We start from the raw sequence: 16386 nt of genomic DNA on the forward strand, positions 1-16386 counted from the left end.
TCCAGGGGGGGCACAGCTGCAAATATCTGCTCCTCTTCTTCTTCTCCTTCTCCTTATCATGACCCTCCAGGTCTGGCCCTCATCATGTGGAACGGCCTCTACACGGCTGAGAAGATGGTGATCCAGTGGACGCTGCTCAGCGAGGCCTGCTACTTTGCTGTCCAGTTTCTAGGTGACTGCCCTTTTGGTTCCTCAGCCAGGCTCTCGCAGGAGGCTCCTCTCCCTCCTTTATGTCGCCGGGCTTTGCCTCCGTAGGCTTAGACTGCCCTCTAGTGGATGGAGTATAGCCTCGCAGCCCCGTGAGGGTCGAGGAGTGGGCTGCAAGGAGAAGGTAAAATGGCCACTCGATCCTGGAGACCCAGCTGGTGAAGGTCTGACCAGGGATGAAGGTCTGATTATTTATGAAGATTAGGAAGATGCCATAGGTGAGGTCTGACCAGGGAATGAGGATCAGGACTATATCTTCAGGTGGAGGTCTCATCGGGCCTTGCTGCTAGGACCGTATTGTTTGATGAAGGTCTGACCATGGCTGAAGACGGGGACTATATGGGGGTTATGTGGTGATCTGATCAGGGCCTATGTTGTGAGATGGAGGTGTGAAGATAAGGACTGTGTCGTCAGGACTCCGGACATGCTCGGCCGAGCTGGAGATGATGGAACTTCTTAGGTTTCAGTGAAGATCAGAATCCTCACGCTCACAGTGTCTCCTCCCTGTTCTTCCTTTCCAGTGACGTCCTTCACCCTGGTGGAGATGTCCTCCCTGCCGGGCGCCGCCCTGCTACTGCTAGCCAGCAGGGCCGTGTTCCTGGCCGTGGCCGTGGCCTACTACTACCACCTGGGCCGCAAACCCAAGAAGATCTGAGGCCTTGTGCAGGACTGAGGGCGGGGGTGGAAGTCTGGATGCTCCTCTGGAGGTTCTCTCCCACCAGGTCTCCGGGCAGAGAACCCTGCGGCTTATTCTGGTGTATTTCTGGGTGCTGTTGCTGTGAAAAGCTAGTACTTTCTGTGTGTACTTTGTGTATCTGTAGGTGGTGTTTTCCTGGACCTCCACCTCCACCCTGTCCAGCCTGATGTAGCAAAGGTTTTCTACGCTTCTTCTGTCCTGCCTTAACCCCCACCCCCGTGTCCTGCTACTGTACATTTGTAAATAGAAGTCTTCCTGCTGGTGTGTGATGTTCTCGTGGACCTCCAGGTGGAGGTGGAGAAGGTGGTCTCCTCCTCCTCCTCCCGCGTGGTTTATTTTTATATCTATTTAAGCTCACCGGTGTTTGGCTGTTTTGCATGTTATTAGGATGTAATACACACACACACACACACACAAACACCAGGTCAGAATGCAGGTCATATCTCCTCAGCCGGTCAGTCTGCAGGCAAGGCGTCCTGAAGATAGCAGGTGGAGGTGGTCCGGGTCCAGGACCGGGCCCTGATCCTGGTCCTGGGAGTGATCCTGATTGTGGGTTTGGCCTGGTTGGGTCTCGTGCCTGGAGCAGATGTTCTGGTGTTGGTGGAGCCTCTGGTTGGGGCGCAGAAGGTGCAGGCTGGGTGAGGTCTCCTCAAGGCAGCAATTACTCCTCTCCGGGGTTTAATTAGACGCCGCGAACGGCGCTCACCCGGGCCCTAAGCCCCGCCCCCTGCGCCCGGCCCGCCTGCATGCTAATTATGGAGTTCGCTGGAAGCCTCAAATGAACGGCCAACGGGCAGAAGAAGGAGGAGGAACTCTTTCATCCTGATGGGTCTCAATCAGAAGAAGCCCACTCCACCCTGCCACCAGTTGAACATCTGGTCATGCTTCTTCTCTGTACCCGCCGTGGGCATCCAGTGTCTGCTCACAAATAAAACACACTGTTTCAACCTGCAACGCCGTGACGGTCTGCTTTTTTCTGCTCCTGCCCTGGCTCTCAGGACAGGGTCTCCACCAGGCCAGGGTGAGGCTGAGGAGCTCCTCAGAAGGTCAGAGGACCGACGCCATTCGGACAAAATGGAGTGGTTGCATAATCCATGCTGCTGTGTGTGTGTGTGTGTGTGTTTGTGTGTGTAAACACATATGAGAACGTGCTGGAACACGAACATGGCCAAGTTTCCACTGGTATCTTTTCCTTGGATTTAAGGAGGAATTAATGTGTGTGTGTGTCCCATCCTACCCTGACTCACACACACTCTTACACATATTGGAATGTGTGAAAAGGGTGGATTGTGTGTGTCAGTAAGGTGTGTGAGTTGTTTACAGGCAGAAAATTGAGACACACACAGTCTGTATCTGTAGAACCTGAGGGCCCAGTAGGAGAGAGCCAGTCCATGTGCTGGGACCGGTCTATGTGCTGGTCCACAATAGATCCAGCCCAGAACACAGCAACCCGATCACTTCCAATGATCTGATTATTGATGATGGAACATCGCTGACACTGCAAAGTACAACACATATGTAGTACTCCTTGGAGTACTGCAGGGAGTACTTTAGAGTACGTAGAGCCAGTACTGCTTGATGTTCTACAAGAAGAACGTCATCTTCAAGGAACCACGTGACCGATTCGATACGGGGATTCGATCGAGTTCCGCATCCGGATCGAGACCCGGAATCCATCCCGTGTGTGTGTGTGTGTGTGTGTGTGTGTGTGTGCCGGGAAGGAGGGGGTTAACTGAACCCTGGTTCGCCGCGCGGGGTGTGGGAAACTTTTCCCGGGAGCGCGCGCACACACACATACACACACAGGCGCACACATAGGCGCACACACACAGGCACACACAGGCACACGCACAAGCGCACACACGCCCGCTCTTTGCAGTGCGTTGCAGCAAGCAGTCGGCGGCAGACGCGCGGATCCCTGAGCCTGAGGAGCAGATCGGCCGCTGAAGGTGAGACCAGCCCCCGGTTCGGCTCGGTTCCCAGTACCTGGATCGGTTAGGCTCACCCGGACTCTGTACTTCTTTTACTTCTGGCCTGGTCCGGGCGTCATGGGGGGTCCGGGGAGTCCCGATCGCGGAGCCGCTCCCAGTCCTGGAGCCGGTTCCGGTCCAGGTTCCGGTCCTGGAGCCGATTCGGTTCATTGAGCAGTGGTTTGAAGTGTGTTAGTTTCGGGTCCAACCGCCAAACGTCCCGCCCGGACGCGGCGGAGACGGTTTCTTTCCACCGGAAGTCGCCAACGGATCCAAGTCCTCGTGCGTGCGCGACCCGAACGCGTCGTCATCGATAGGAAACCCGACTGGAAGTTGACCGGACTCACTCGAGACCGGAACCGGAGCTGAGCCATCGGGGGGATTGGTGTGTGCTTGTGTGTGTGAACCGGTACCGGGTTCCACAGTGGGTCTTGCAGGAGGAACCCAGAACCAGGTCAGGCCCTGACCTGGACTGGAACCGGGTCTGCCCGAGTACTGCTAGTTTGCAAGTATTGTGCTCGTAAATATTGCAAGAAGATTAGTAAGGATTACTAGCACAGTAGTAGTATTTACTTACTGTTACTCCTAGTATGCGAGTTGCATTGTAGTATTACTACAAGTATGCACGCACTGTACATTACATTTACATTACAGTCATTTGGCAGACGCTCTTATCGACTTACAAAATCGATACTTAGGTAATAAGGTCCGGTATGGTTCTGTTGGACCTGAGAAGGATCTGGAAGGAACATCACGTGAGCTGCAGATGCAGCAGTGCAGGTGTGTGTGTGTGTGTGTGTGTGTGTGTGTGTGTATGCGTGCATGTGTCGTGCACAGCTGCTGGATCACCCAGAGCTTCGGAAAGCAGGTCGGCGCCGCAACAGATGTTAAGGTGGGTCAGGTCGATGGTCCTCTGCCGGACATCTACCGTGGAGGTCCATCTCAGACCTTCTGGGTTCTGGTTGGTCTCCGGACCTTCTGGTGAGCTGAGGAGCACGACCTCCTCCACCGCGGTGGCACTGGCCGGGCCCAGAGGAGGGCTGGAGGTCCCGGCACGTCCGGCCGGCACTGCAGATGTCGGAGGTCGGGCCAGGGGTGCGGGTTTCTGTCTCGTTGCCACGGTAACATTGTTCTTCACATGGTGAGGAAGGTTCTCATCAGATCTTGTGAGGATCTACATGCCCGCAATGTTTGTTTCTCTCCGCCCTCTGATTGACAGGTGTGCAGCCCGGATTAAGCCCCACCCCTCAACCTCAGGGAGAGCTCTGATTGGCTGAGACCCTTTGTTCTGGGTCCATCTACATGTGCCCTCATACACTCTGTCCCTTTAAGGTTCAGACTGAGAACGTTTCAGCCCCCTCACACACACACACACACACACACACACACACACACTTACAAGCATGCACACAGACAGAATTCCTTAGACTTTCTCTGTCGGCCACGTCACTGTATTCCCCTCTCCTGGCCCGGACCTCCATCATGAGGACAAGCACGAGGCTACCAGTGTTTGTCGAACTGCTCCAAGCCCTGTCCTCCTACCCCTGACCCCCGACCCCCCAGAGAACCCCCCCAGAACATGCGTCCCCCTCAAACATCTGGGTAGGAACCATTTCCTCTGAGTCCCGGCGGTGGACGAACATTGCCTTGATTAATTACAGCGTTGCGGACACAGCATGCAGTTTGAGGGTATAAATAGAGGGGGGGGTCACGTGACTCCCCAAGGGAGGCGTCCCTCAAAGGTGGACTCCTCCAATAACCACAATGGAGGGTTAGATTTTGTATTTTGGGCGCTCCTTGAGCAGGGAACGGTCTGTGGTAAATATTTTCTTTGGACTTTGGAGCGCTCTGTGAATCATGTAGCCTTTCCGTGCTGTGTGTGTAGGTGCATGTGTGTGTGTGTGTGTGTGTGTGTGTGTGTGTGGTGTTGGTGTGGCCTACAGCTGTTTCTTGAAGGAAACTCTTACTCATGGAGAAGCGTCTGAGCCATCCCACACGGAGGCTGGTCCTCGACGCGCCGCAGATCAGAATGTTGAACACGGACCTGGGGGGGGTGCAATGGGCCAAACCCCCAACCCCCCACTCTGACCCGTCTGGATGGGACCAGAGTCGGGTCAGGTCGGCACCCCTCCTGTGAAGGCCACATCAGCTTCCTGAGATAATTTACGGCGTCCCTGACTGGACCTTGAATGCACCCCCCCCTCCCCAGTAGAACCAGAACCAACCAGAACTCAGAACAGCTGCTCTGCATCGGCGTCATCTGCGCTATCTGCCTGTCCTAAACACACACACACACACACACTCAGAGTAAAAGACGTTTAACCCAAAGGTTCTGTTGTGTCCCCTCCAGACCTGTAGCCATGGCGACAGGATGCATCACCGTCACCAAGTACTTCCTCTTCCTCTTCAACCTCATCTTCTTCGTAAGTAGAAGTTCTGAAGAAAGGTAGAGACTCAGTGTGTGTGTGTGTGTGTGCGTGTGTATATGTCTTTATAGAGCGTGTATGCAGAGTCTGGACTGAGTTTAGCAGTTGGTTTAAAAACCTGGACTCTTAAAACCTCCAGACTTTTCCAACAACCATAAACCTCGGGGAGCTTTTGATGTGAACATTCGACTGGTATCTAATGGGAAGCACACGTGTGAGTGTGTGTGTGTGTGTGTGTGTGTGTGTGTGTGTGTGTGTGTGTGTGTTTGTGTGTGTGTGTTCACTGTCTGGACGGATTAGACCAACTGAAGCGCCGGGAAGTGGCGGGCTAATGATGGCCGCTGGGGGCTAACTGGTCCTCCAAAATGAACAACCATTAACTAGGGCTCTAATTACTGTGGTGTGTTTGTGTGTGTTGTGTGTGTGTTTGGGCAGTCGACACGTGCACTGGGGTGTTGTGGCCCCCTCATTATTTGAACAAGGGCCTTTCTGAGCCTCTGAACCCGTCCGGAGGAGGCAGGAAGTGGACCTGCACACAGAGCACATTCACCACTTCACCCGGGGGGCCGTAATCATGTGTTTATTAGCGGTTAGCCTTTAGTAGCAGGAACCCCCCCCCGCCAGAACAGACATGTAGCATTTTTACTGTAAACCTGTTTAGTTAGCTTGGCTACCGGAGCAGAGCGGATGTTGAAATTTCAGGCATCTGAGTGGAGACTGAAGGCTAGAGGGTGGAGTGCACCTGAAGGTTCCATCAGGGAGGGAGGGGGTGTTCAGGCCAAGTTACAGTCAGGCTAACCGTTTGTGTCCAGGCTAACTGCCTGTGTTCCTGCCAACAGGTTATGTTTAGGCTAACTTGTTGTGTTAAGGCTAATAGGTTTCGCTAAGCTAAACGGTTATGGTCAGGCCAACTGGTTATGTTCAAGGTGACAGACTAGATTCAAGCTAACTGGTTATGGTCAGGTCAACTGGTTAAGTTCAGGGTAACAGTCTGCGTTCATGCTATTTGGTTGTGTTCAGGCTAAATGGTTTTGTTCTGGCTAAATGGTTGTGTTCTAGCTAACTGGTTATTTTCTGGGTAACAGGCTGCGTTCAAGTTAACTGGTTGTGTCCAGGCTAATAGTTTACATTCAGGCTAAAAAGTTGTGTTCAGGCTATTTTGTTGTGTTAAGGCTAACAGGTTTTATTTAGGTTTCTAGGCCATACAGCATCGCTGGTCTTGCTCCTGTCTTGTACCCCTTTCCTGTCATTCTGGCCAATAATCCTCTATCACATAGTACCCCTGACACTTTTCTCCACCCATTCCAACCTGCTTGAACCTGTCTCTTCACCTCTTTTCCACAATCTCCATTGCTTTGGACTGTTGACTTAGAGTACCTATAATCCTCCAACTTCCTGATCCGTTCCACCTGAGTTCCTCTCATTCACACACATATACTCTGTCTTGCTGAGACTAACTTTCATTCCTCTCCTTTCCAGCGCATACCTCCACCTCTCTAGATTTTCCTCAACTTGGTCTCTGCTCTCACTAACCGATCACAATGTCATCTGCAAACATCATGGTCCATGGAGATTCCTGTTTAACCTCATCTGTCAGCCTGTCCATCACCACTGCAAACAAGAAGAGGCTCAGAGTTGATCCCTAATGGAGTCCCACATCCACCTTGAACTTCTCTGTTACCCCTACAGCACACTTCACCAGTGTCTCACAGCTAGCATACATGTCCTGCACCAGTCTAACATATTTCTCTGCCTCTCCAGATTTCCTCATACAATACCAGAGCTCCTCTCTTGGCACCCTGTCATATGCTTTTTCTAGGTCTACAAAAACAAAATGCAGCTCCCTCTGGCCTTGTCTGTACTTCTCTATTAGCATTCTCAAAGCAAATACTGCATCTGTAGTACTCTTCCTAGGCATGAAGCCATACGGCTGTTCACAAATGCTGACTTCTGCTCTCAGTCTAGTTTCCACTACTTTTTCCCATGACTTCATTGTATGGCTCATCAACTTTATCCCTCTATAGTTGCCGCAATTCTGCATATCCCCCTTATTCTTAAAAATAGGCAGCATCACACTCCATTCTTCAGGCATCTTCTCACTCTCTAAGATCCTGTCGAATAACAGAGTCAGAAACTGTACCGCAGTCTCTCCTAGACACTTCCACACCTCCACAGGTATAACATCAGGACCAACTGCCTTTCCACTCTTCATCCTCTTCAATGCCTTCCTCACTACTTTTACTAATCTCTGCCACTTTGTTGTCTTCAATAGTCACCTCATCTACCCTTGCCTCTCTTTCATTTTCAACATTCATCAGCTATTCAAAGTGCTCTTTCCATCATCCCATCACTCTTCTAGCATCTGTCAATACAATTCCCTCTCTATCCTATCCTATACATCGTTTCAATCTTTATTTCTCTGTTTCGCCAACCTGTATAGATCATTCTCTCACCCCTTACTGTCCAACCGAACATACAGGTCATGATACCCCCTTTGTTTTGCCTTTGCTACCTCTTTCTCTCCCTTACGTTGTATCTCCCTGTACCCCAGTCTGATCTCTTTACTCCTCTCAGTGTCCCGCTTCTTCTTTGCTAACTGCTTTCTCTGTATATACTCCTGCACTTCCTCATTCAACCCCCAAGTCTCCTACTCTACTTTCCTTCCAGGTGACACACCGTGTTTAGGCTAACAGTTAGCGTTCCGTGGCTAAGGTTTTTCTCAAACGTGACAAAGCGAGTGATGTCTGGTGAAACCTGGCTGATCTGATTCTTCTCTCAGGTCTTCGGCGCCCTGATCATGGGCTTTGGACTGTGGGTTCTCTTTGATGACCAGAGCTTCATCGCTGTCCTGCGTAAGCGTTCCCACGCACAAACACACACACACACACAGAAACACACACACACATACACATACACGTTGACCTCGAGCTAGAGAGAAGCAGCTGAACTTAAGGCTGAGGAACAGGAGCTCAGAGGAGCTCAAGATCTTCCATGTTCATGGTGTGTGCCGGAGTTCCAAAAGGACAGCAGCACAGGTGACCTTCTTCAGGCAGACCTGATCCTGGTCTTCCTCCAGTCTCTGCTTCACGGCCCAACCAAGCCTTCTTATCGGGTCCTGCGTCCAGAGAACCGGCGTCCATTGGCACCTCCCAGAACCTGCTGCCATTGTTATGGAGGCCCAGCTGTTCCTTTGCAGATAAAAGGTCCTGCTTCCTCCTCTGAAGGCGCCGCCACCTCGCTGGCACTCCATGACCTCGCCATGTGTGTTGTTTTCAGGATCTCCATGGTCCAGGTTCTCCTTCTCATTGTCCTCCTCCTCCTGTTTGTTGACTCTCCAGCTCTGGAGCCACAAAGCGGATCTCCATGTTTTTCATTCTTTTTTCTTCATATCCGATAAGAGCTGAGGCGTCAGAAGGTCCCAGATTGGGGACGGTTCCAGACCCCTGGCCCAGATCTGAGCAGCTTTGAGGTTCCTCTGTTTGTCAGAGCTGGTGGTATGCAAACCTTTGGCGGACCTCACGAAGCCCTCAGCAGAGAGAAGACGAACCCGGCGCTCCATGTTGTTCTTCTGAGCCTGAAGCCCCTGCGTGACCTTGCTCCTCCTTTGTTTACATTTTTGATCCAAACGTCATGTCCATGTTTACTGGAGGTCCTCCCCCTCCAAGGCCACCACTGGATTGAAAGTTCCAAGGAAACCTCTCTGTTTGGGAGAAGCCGTGAGGCGTTCAAGAACCGCAGGAGAACCCCTAGGCTGCAGGCTCAGGAGGGAGAAGATACTCAACGGATTATTTTCACAGCGGGTTTTGCCCGTTCGTCTGGACACCAAATGTTCCTCCTCATATTCCAACGCTCTTCAGTCGCCGATGGGTTGTATATTCTGGATTCAGGGCGAAACACAGGAGATCTCCTAGAACACCATCAGGGGTGGACCTCCTCCAAGTTTCCTCCTCACTCCGGACATCAGCTGAACCTCCTGTGTCGTCTCGCTCCTCTTGCTTCTCCTCCTCCAGGACCTCTCAGACAGCAGTTAGCATTTGCCACATAGCATTTTTGGTTCCGTGAACGATCCTGAGCTCCTGGTGTCGTGGTCCAGCCTCCACCTGCATTGGACCTTAGCAGATGGATGGCAGCCATGGAGGTCCGGCCTCTCCATGCCCTCATTCATCCATCCATTATCAGTGCCGTCGGGGTCGTGGAGCTGCTGGAGCGCCACTGTGATTACACCTGTGAGGTCCACCCGGATGAGGCCGCTGGAGAGAAGCTGCCGAGCTTTACGTTTAAGGACCGGTTGGTCTCGGGTTCTTCTGTAGCTGCTGTTCGGGGCTTGCAGGTGATCTTCTTGCATGTCCTCCTTCCTCCAGAAGAGTCATCGGACACGGTGAAAGTGGCCTCCTACATCCTGATAGGGGTGGGCTCCCTGTCCATGGCTGTGGGCTTCTTCGGCTGCATCGGGGCCATCTACGAGCTTCGCTGCCTGCTGGGTCTGGTGAGGAACCCATCCTATTACTCTTCAGAAAAACGCTGGAGACGGTCCAGTAGAAGTCTCCACACATCTAAGACTTTCAATGCTTTAGATGTTCATATCCAAAGGCAAAGTTCCCCAACTCTAAACAGCTCCCAGACGGGAGTGTGTGTGTGTGTGTGTGTGTGTGTGTGTGTGTGTGTGTGTGTGTGTGTGAGTGTTGGGGCTGAGGTCTTTGAACCTCTTGAACCTATTGGGGGTTAGCAGAAGAACCACAATGACATACTTCTCCTTAATGTATGTGTGTGTCTGTGCATGTGTGTGACAGCTAGTCACTGTCACGCACACACACACACGCGCGCACACACATACACATAGATTAAGAACAACGGAGAGTGGGGGTTCTAGCGTGGACAGTGTAGGTGTGAGCGGCGCCTGATGTTCTGAGAGCCTCTGACATGGAACTTCTCCTCCACAGTACTTCACCTGCCTTCTGCTGATACTCATCGCCCAGGTGACCGCCGGGTTCCTCATTTACCTCCAGAGGGATCGGGTGAGAACCTCCTCACATCTTCTGTGTGTGTGTGTGTGTGTGTGCGTGTGTGTGCGTGTGTGTGTGTGTGTTTGTATGGTCACCTCCACAGGCTGGTTTAACACTCCTAACATGGTGATTCCCTCCTGGCGCCGCTTCACGGATCACTTCTTCAGCTGTTTGTGTGTGTGCGTGTGCATGTGTGTGTTTGTGTTTGTGTGTGTGTGTGTGTGTGTGTATGAGTGTGTCACGGATCACTTCTTCAGCTGTGTGTGTGTGTGTGTGTGTGTGTGTGTGTGTGTGTGTGTGTGTGTTAGCCTCACCGCAGGGCAGGGTGGTGCCTTTTCCCAGAAAAGGGTGGGGCTGTCGTCTAAATCTGTTGTGAAGATGCACGGCTGCTCAGAGTTTTGCGCGTGCATGTGTGTTTGTGTGTGTGCGCATGTGTGTTCTGTCTCCTCACTGCTTCTCCTCCCTTGTCTCTTGTGATTACTGGGTTGTGTGTCAGTGCCGGGGACCAGCCGATCCAGAAGGCGTGAAGGTTCTCCTGGTTAGTCCGCCTTGAATGTTGTCATGGCAACGGGCTTGATCAACTCTCAAGACCTGCACCTCTTCAGGTATACCAGACGGTGGGAGTTTCTGGTGCGGTTAGAACTCCCAACACTCCGGTAGACCTGAAGAGGTGCAGGTTCTGAGAGGTCCAGTTGCCACGAGTAGGACTAACCAGGGTGGACTTGGGATGAGAGGTGAAAAGTCATCACGAGAAGTAAAGTCCCATCCCCGATCTGACCGGGATTTTCATGTTGTGCCTTTCTCTCCATCTGATCTCCAGCTGAAGCATGAGATGTCTAGCATCATCAGGGGCATGATGATCCACTACACCGGCCAGAACCGGACCTCCGAGCACACTTGGGACTACATCCAGAGGACGGTGAGCAGGTCCAGCTTCCCCGGACGGGGTTCCTCCGGAACGGTCCTCCCTCCTTCTGGAGACCACTCACACGTACAGGTGTCCTCCTGTGTCTAGATGCAGTGCTGCGGTTGGACCGGCCCGGGGAACTGGACGGAGAACTTGCTGATCAAGAACAGCACACAGAACTTGTACCCCTGCTCCTGCCGCAACCAGTCCCTGCCCGGCACCGACGTCTTGGCCGAGGGTCTCTGTGTGCATCTTTCCTCCGACCTGCCCGTCTACCAGACGGTACGTTGGCAGAACCCGATGCACGGTTGTCCGCCTGTCTCAGAGAGTCTGATCACGCGGCATAGCTGGATGTGAGAAGACCTCGGCCAGGTGATTGACGGGTGTCAACGCTCAATCACAGCATGGCGTTCATGGAAACCAGACCTCAGGGCGCAGGGGTTCTACAGGATTTTCAGGTTCTTCTGTTTCAGTTTCTTCTGTGTTCAGAGTTCTCCTGGGTCGGGGGATCCTCTTTGTCCAGGGTACTCTGGGGTCCAGAGTTCTACTGTGTCCAGAGTGCTCCTAGGTCCAGGGTACTCCTGGATCCAGAGTTCTCCCGGGTCTTGGGTCCTTCTGTTTCCAGGGTTCTTCCAGGTCCAGGATTCTTCTGGGTCCAGTTTTCTTCTGGATCCAGGGTTCTTGTGGATCCGGGATCCTCCGAGGCCCTGGTTCTTCTGGAGCCGGTCCAAGTCTTTCATCTCCAGCTGTGGATTTGTGGTCCTCAGGTGGTTTTCTGTGACCTTGTGTGGGAGCTGAGGGGTGAAGGTGTGTCTCACACGTGCCCTGCAGTGGGTTGGCTGAGGGCTTCTGCTGGGGTTCTGCTGTTTGCTCAGAACCCACCGGAGCTCCACAGAAGCTGAAGCTCAGATGATTCGTGTTGTTCTTCCGCTCCGTCACAACGTCCAGCACCACTGTTGTGTTTGGACGATCTGCTATGTCCGGCCTGGATCATGGGCTCATTCATCTCCACTGAGCCCTGACACACACACATACACACACACACACACACACACACACACACAAGGCTCCCTGTCTTCCCTGACCTGTTGGTCTTCTTCTTCTCAGGGTTGTATCACCAGCGTGGAGCAGTGGCTGCTGGAGAACTGTGGCATCATCCTGGGCATCTGCGTGGGCGTTGCAGTAGTGGAGGTAGCTGAGTATTCAAGTACTTCCTTCGAATACAGTACTGAGTACTCTATGTACTCCTTCGCTCCGTGTTCTAAGCCAACTCTGGAAGGGACAGGTTGTCTCGGCAAGATCAGGAGACACAATGAGTTCTCCAAGACAAGACCTCCAAATCATTGTGTGTGTGTGTGTGTGTGTGTGTGTGTGTGTGTGTGTGTGTGTGTGTGTGTGTGTGTGTGTGTGAGTGTGTGCGTTGTGTGTGGTTGCCGTGGTTACAGTTGACAAGCACTGTCCTGTGTCCCCTGCAGCTCCTAGGGATGATCCTCTCCATGTGCCTCTGCAAGAGCGTGGTCCAGGAGGACTACACCAAGGTCCCCAAGTACTGAAGACCAGGACGCTGCCGCTTCAAACCCATCACACATGGACTCCTCCCCCAAAACACACACACACACAAACAAACACACAAACTCCTGTCTGGGTTCTCCTGTCAGGTCTTTTCCTGCTGGGTTTGTTTGAAGAGAGAAGATTCAGTGTTTTCACCCGCAAAAAGACTTTGTGTTGTTTCACCCTGACACACACACACACACACACACACACACACTCTCTCTCTCACACACACACACACACACACACACACACACACACACACACACACACACACACACACACACACCTCCACCTTCACCCCCACCCTTAACCAAGTGCTTAATATAGAGCAGTGCTGGGTTGGGCCTCTGTGGCAGCTGTGGTTCCTGTCATCAGCCCCTTTCGCCCAGATGTTTGCCTCCATCCTCCAACAGGGCTGGGTGTGTGTCCGGTAGCCTGATATGTAGTCAGTGTGTGTGTGTGTGTGAGAGAGAGTGTGTGTGTGTGTGTGTGTGTGTGTGTGTGTGTGTGTGTTTGTGTGTTGGCGTATCCCCCCATTTAAACGCTGTCAGTGTATTTGAGAAAAGGCGGTTGCCATTTTCAGCCAATCACTTCCTGCCTCTAATGTCAGGAGGCAGACAGCCAATGGCGGCCAACTTACGCTTCGACCTGCTGCCACTCCTCCTCCACTTCTATATGTGTGTTATTTGTATTCACCCCCCCTCCCTAGGCGGGTCACCGCGTCCTGATTGGTCAGCTTAAGATGTACTTCCGCTCACGTTCCGAACGTATTATCGGCCTGCAGATGGGACCCTTAACTTAAACCCAGGAGATGAAGGCTTTTACTTTTTTTACACGTTTACAATGTTTGATGACTTTTATAAAAAACTATTTCTTTTTCTTTTTTATGGAATAAACATGACTTATTCATCTGTCAGTCACATTCATCCTCACCCCACCTGTGGTCCACAGCCAGAAGGTCCTTGGTTGGCTGTGAGCGGTCTCATGTATGCTCCAGGCCCTCTTGGCTGTAGGTCAGACGTTCTAACAATGGATGGACAGGACAAGTGTTCTTGTTTCCATGGAAACCCTGGGCTGGGGGCTTGGCTGTGCTTGTAGAAAGTGGCCGCTAGGTGGCGCTGTTTCCTCGCTGATGGGACTGACAACAAACAGGAGGAGAAAAGAGTCCGAAACCAACAGTTCCTACTCTGTGTGTAGATGTTTGTACCTCCACCCTTCAGTCTGACCCTTGGTGCCGTTCTACGTTTTCCTGAAAGCTCCTAAAAGTTCAGCCTCCTGTTCTGGAGATCTGGAGGCAGGAGCTCCTGCACCCCTGGACCCCCAGCAGAGCCAGGAGAACGTGGAACCCCGTCACATCATGGGAGCTGGGAGGGAGGACAGTTAATACACACACACACACACACACACACACACACGGTACTCGTAGGCAACTACACGCACTTGATGATGGACATGCAACATACCAGTGCGAGCAGGTCCACAACTCATGAGAGGGTTATTGAACTCTGATGGAGAAACAGCGGGTTTCAGGATTCCTCATCTATCAGGGGAATTATGGCGTGTGTGTGTGTGTGTGTGTGCGTGTGTGTGTATGTGTGTGTGTGTGTTTGAGGTCTGGATAAACATCAGCGGAGGTGAGCAAACATTTGTTGAGCACTGACGATCCAGTGAACACACAATTATGTGGGCGGGATGACAAGCTGGTGGAGTCATTAGAGCGCACACACACACACACACACGGGGGCGCTGTCCAGACTCTAACTAGTGGTAGGAAGTGGGGTCAGTTGAGTTGGGATGTGTGTGTGTGTGTTTGTGCAGAGTCTGCCACTCTGAAACCATTTGGCTTCTTTTGTGTGTATGTGTGTGTGTTTCCCCTCAGCTCTGCTGGTACTTATCCTACTCATCCAGCTCATCCATGTCTGCTGGTGGCGGCGGCGTCCTCTCCCGGGGGTCGTGTGCGCTCTTCCTGCCTGCATCCTGTTCCCGGCATGTCCGGCCCCTCACTCAGCATGCACAGCGGCCCGACCTCCACCTGCACGCCGACCTGGCTTCCTGCACCCCCCTCGCCATCCGTCCCGCCGTCCCTGTGAGAGATCATACATAAATAAACAGCTTGCGCACGACGACATGAAGCGGCTGCTCCTCGCCGCCGTCTGGCCGCCGTCCAATCGGTGGGCCGTCCCTCCTCCCACGCCATTGGTTGCTTGGTCCATCCCAGCTGAAAGTGGCTGCAGGTCGCCATGCCCCCTTCCCCGCCTGCGGCAGCTGGACACCAAGGGACGGGTCACACAGTGGCTCAGCGTTTAGCTTTGCATTAGCAAAGATGCTATTCATAGCTAATGGGGGAGCTGGTCCTGGTGCTCCTCCCTGCACCTGAACGCCATTGCAGACAGAAACAACCTGCTCTTCTCTCTGCACGCAACATCGACAAGTGCAGGGCTGTTTCCATGGCAACAGATGTAAGCGCACACATACGGCTGGGTTAGTGGAAGGACGCGGGGCTTACACAGGACAAGAGGAGGCGGGGCTTTTTCATAGCCTGCTGGCTATGCTAAGGACGCAGGGCTTTTCTTGGACCTGTTGGCTATCAAGAGGAGGTGGGGCTTCTCATAGGCTGCTGGCTATGCAAAGGACGCGGGGGTTCTCATAGCCTGCTCGCTATGCTAAGGGGGCTTCTTCTTTGGGACTTGGCCAGGCCCGCTGGGCCTCCAGAGGAGACGGCTGGAAGGAGACCAGGCTTCGTTCCGTCCACCTCCTTGGACCTCCTGGCTCCACACCTGGGTTGTTACCATCTGGAGATGATCTTACCTGGGGATTGTGGCTCATTATCTCCATGGGTTCTGTAAACAGCCCCTAATCCCGTTGTAATCCAGTGTTCTACACCACTGCTCCGGTGTGTGTGTGTGTGTGTGGGTGTGTGTGTAGGAGTCCATGTCTGCTCTGATGGATGGGAGGGGGGGTGCAGCTGCAGGGGGCGCCGAGCTCCTTGTTAACCTATGCTAATGTGCGAATGCTCCTGTCAGCCCTTCGTCTGGTTGAGCGTCGGCATTATGCTCCTCTCCTCTTCCTCCTCCTCTCCTCCAGGACCACCCATTCCATCCATGTCCATCCAGCTCTCTTCTCCTTCTGTCTGCTGACACTGCTCAGCAGCACACCGGAGGTGGAGATGATTCAGGATTGTAGTCCATCCCCTCAGGCTGCTGCAGATGATGAAAGAACTACAAATATGGCTGCCTCCCCAAAATGGCTACCCCTCTCTTTCGCTTTGAGTTTACTCATCTGCTGCTAAGCTCTAGCCTCATCCAGACATCTTTAGGTCACCATGATGGATCTCAGCAGTGGAAGGTGTCCAGGTCCTTCTGCCCCCATGCCCCCCTTAAGGCGAGAAGGTTCCTGACAGGGCTCTTCTCCTCCACCCATAGAACATCCCAACCAACCCAGTGGAGGAGGACCTGGATGGAGGTGTGTGTTGGACACCAGCCGCCCTCATTGAGGAAAGGCCAAGGAGAGGAACCCCCCCCCAACCCCCTTCAGGTCAGGACTTCCTTCTCAGATGGCCGGCACACTTCCTGTCAGGCTGCCGCATGATTGACAAGCACTTCCTTGTTCTGAGAGGTCATCC

At 52.9% G+C, this 16386-nt stretch overlaps 2 protein-coding genes across 2 annotated transcripts in view; both read left to right on the forward strand.

Moving 5' to 3' along the window:
* Window positions 1-1858, forward strand: part of tp53i11b (tumor protein p53 inducible protein 11b) — a 12601-nt gene extending 10743 nt beyond the window's left edge. Inside the window, exons 7-8 of the mRNA XM_086162803.1 lie at window positions 71-172; window positions 729-1858. Of these exons, the coding sequence (XP_086018929.1) occupies window positions 71-172; window positions 729-862 (236 nt within the window). The 3' untranslated portion in view covers window positions 863-1858. The remainder of the gene's footprint in view (window positions 1-70; window positions 173-728) is intronic.
* Window positions 1859-2705: 847 nt separating this feature from the next.
* cd82b (CD82 molecule b) lies at window positions 2706-13673 on the forward strand. The gene is made up of 9 exons (XM_086162800.1): window positions 2706-2853; window positions 5225-5297; window positions 8080-8152; window positions 9662-9786; window positions 10241-10315; window positions 11124-11222; window positions 11319-11492; window positions 12318-12401; window positions 12686-13673. The coding sequence occupies exons 2-9, from the start codon at window positions 5235-5237 to the stop codon at window positions 12761-12763; spliced, it is 771 nt and encodes a 256-aa protein (XP_086018926.1). The 5' UTR covers window positions 2706-2853; window positions 5225-5234; the 3' UTR covers window positions 12764-13673.
* Window positions 13674-16386: the final 2713 nt, after the last annotated feature.

Source organism: Fistularia commersonii, chromosome 17, assembly GCF_037954325.1.
Source record: "Fistularia commersonii isolate RoL2024-O1a breed Wild chromosome 17, RoL_Fcom_v1.0, whole genome shotgun sequence".
Classification (NCBI taxonomy): domain Eukaryota; kingdom Metazoa; phylum Chordata; class Actinopteri; order Syngnathiformes; family Fistulariidae; genus Fistularia; species Fistularia commersonii.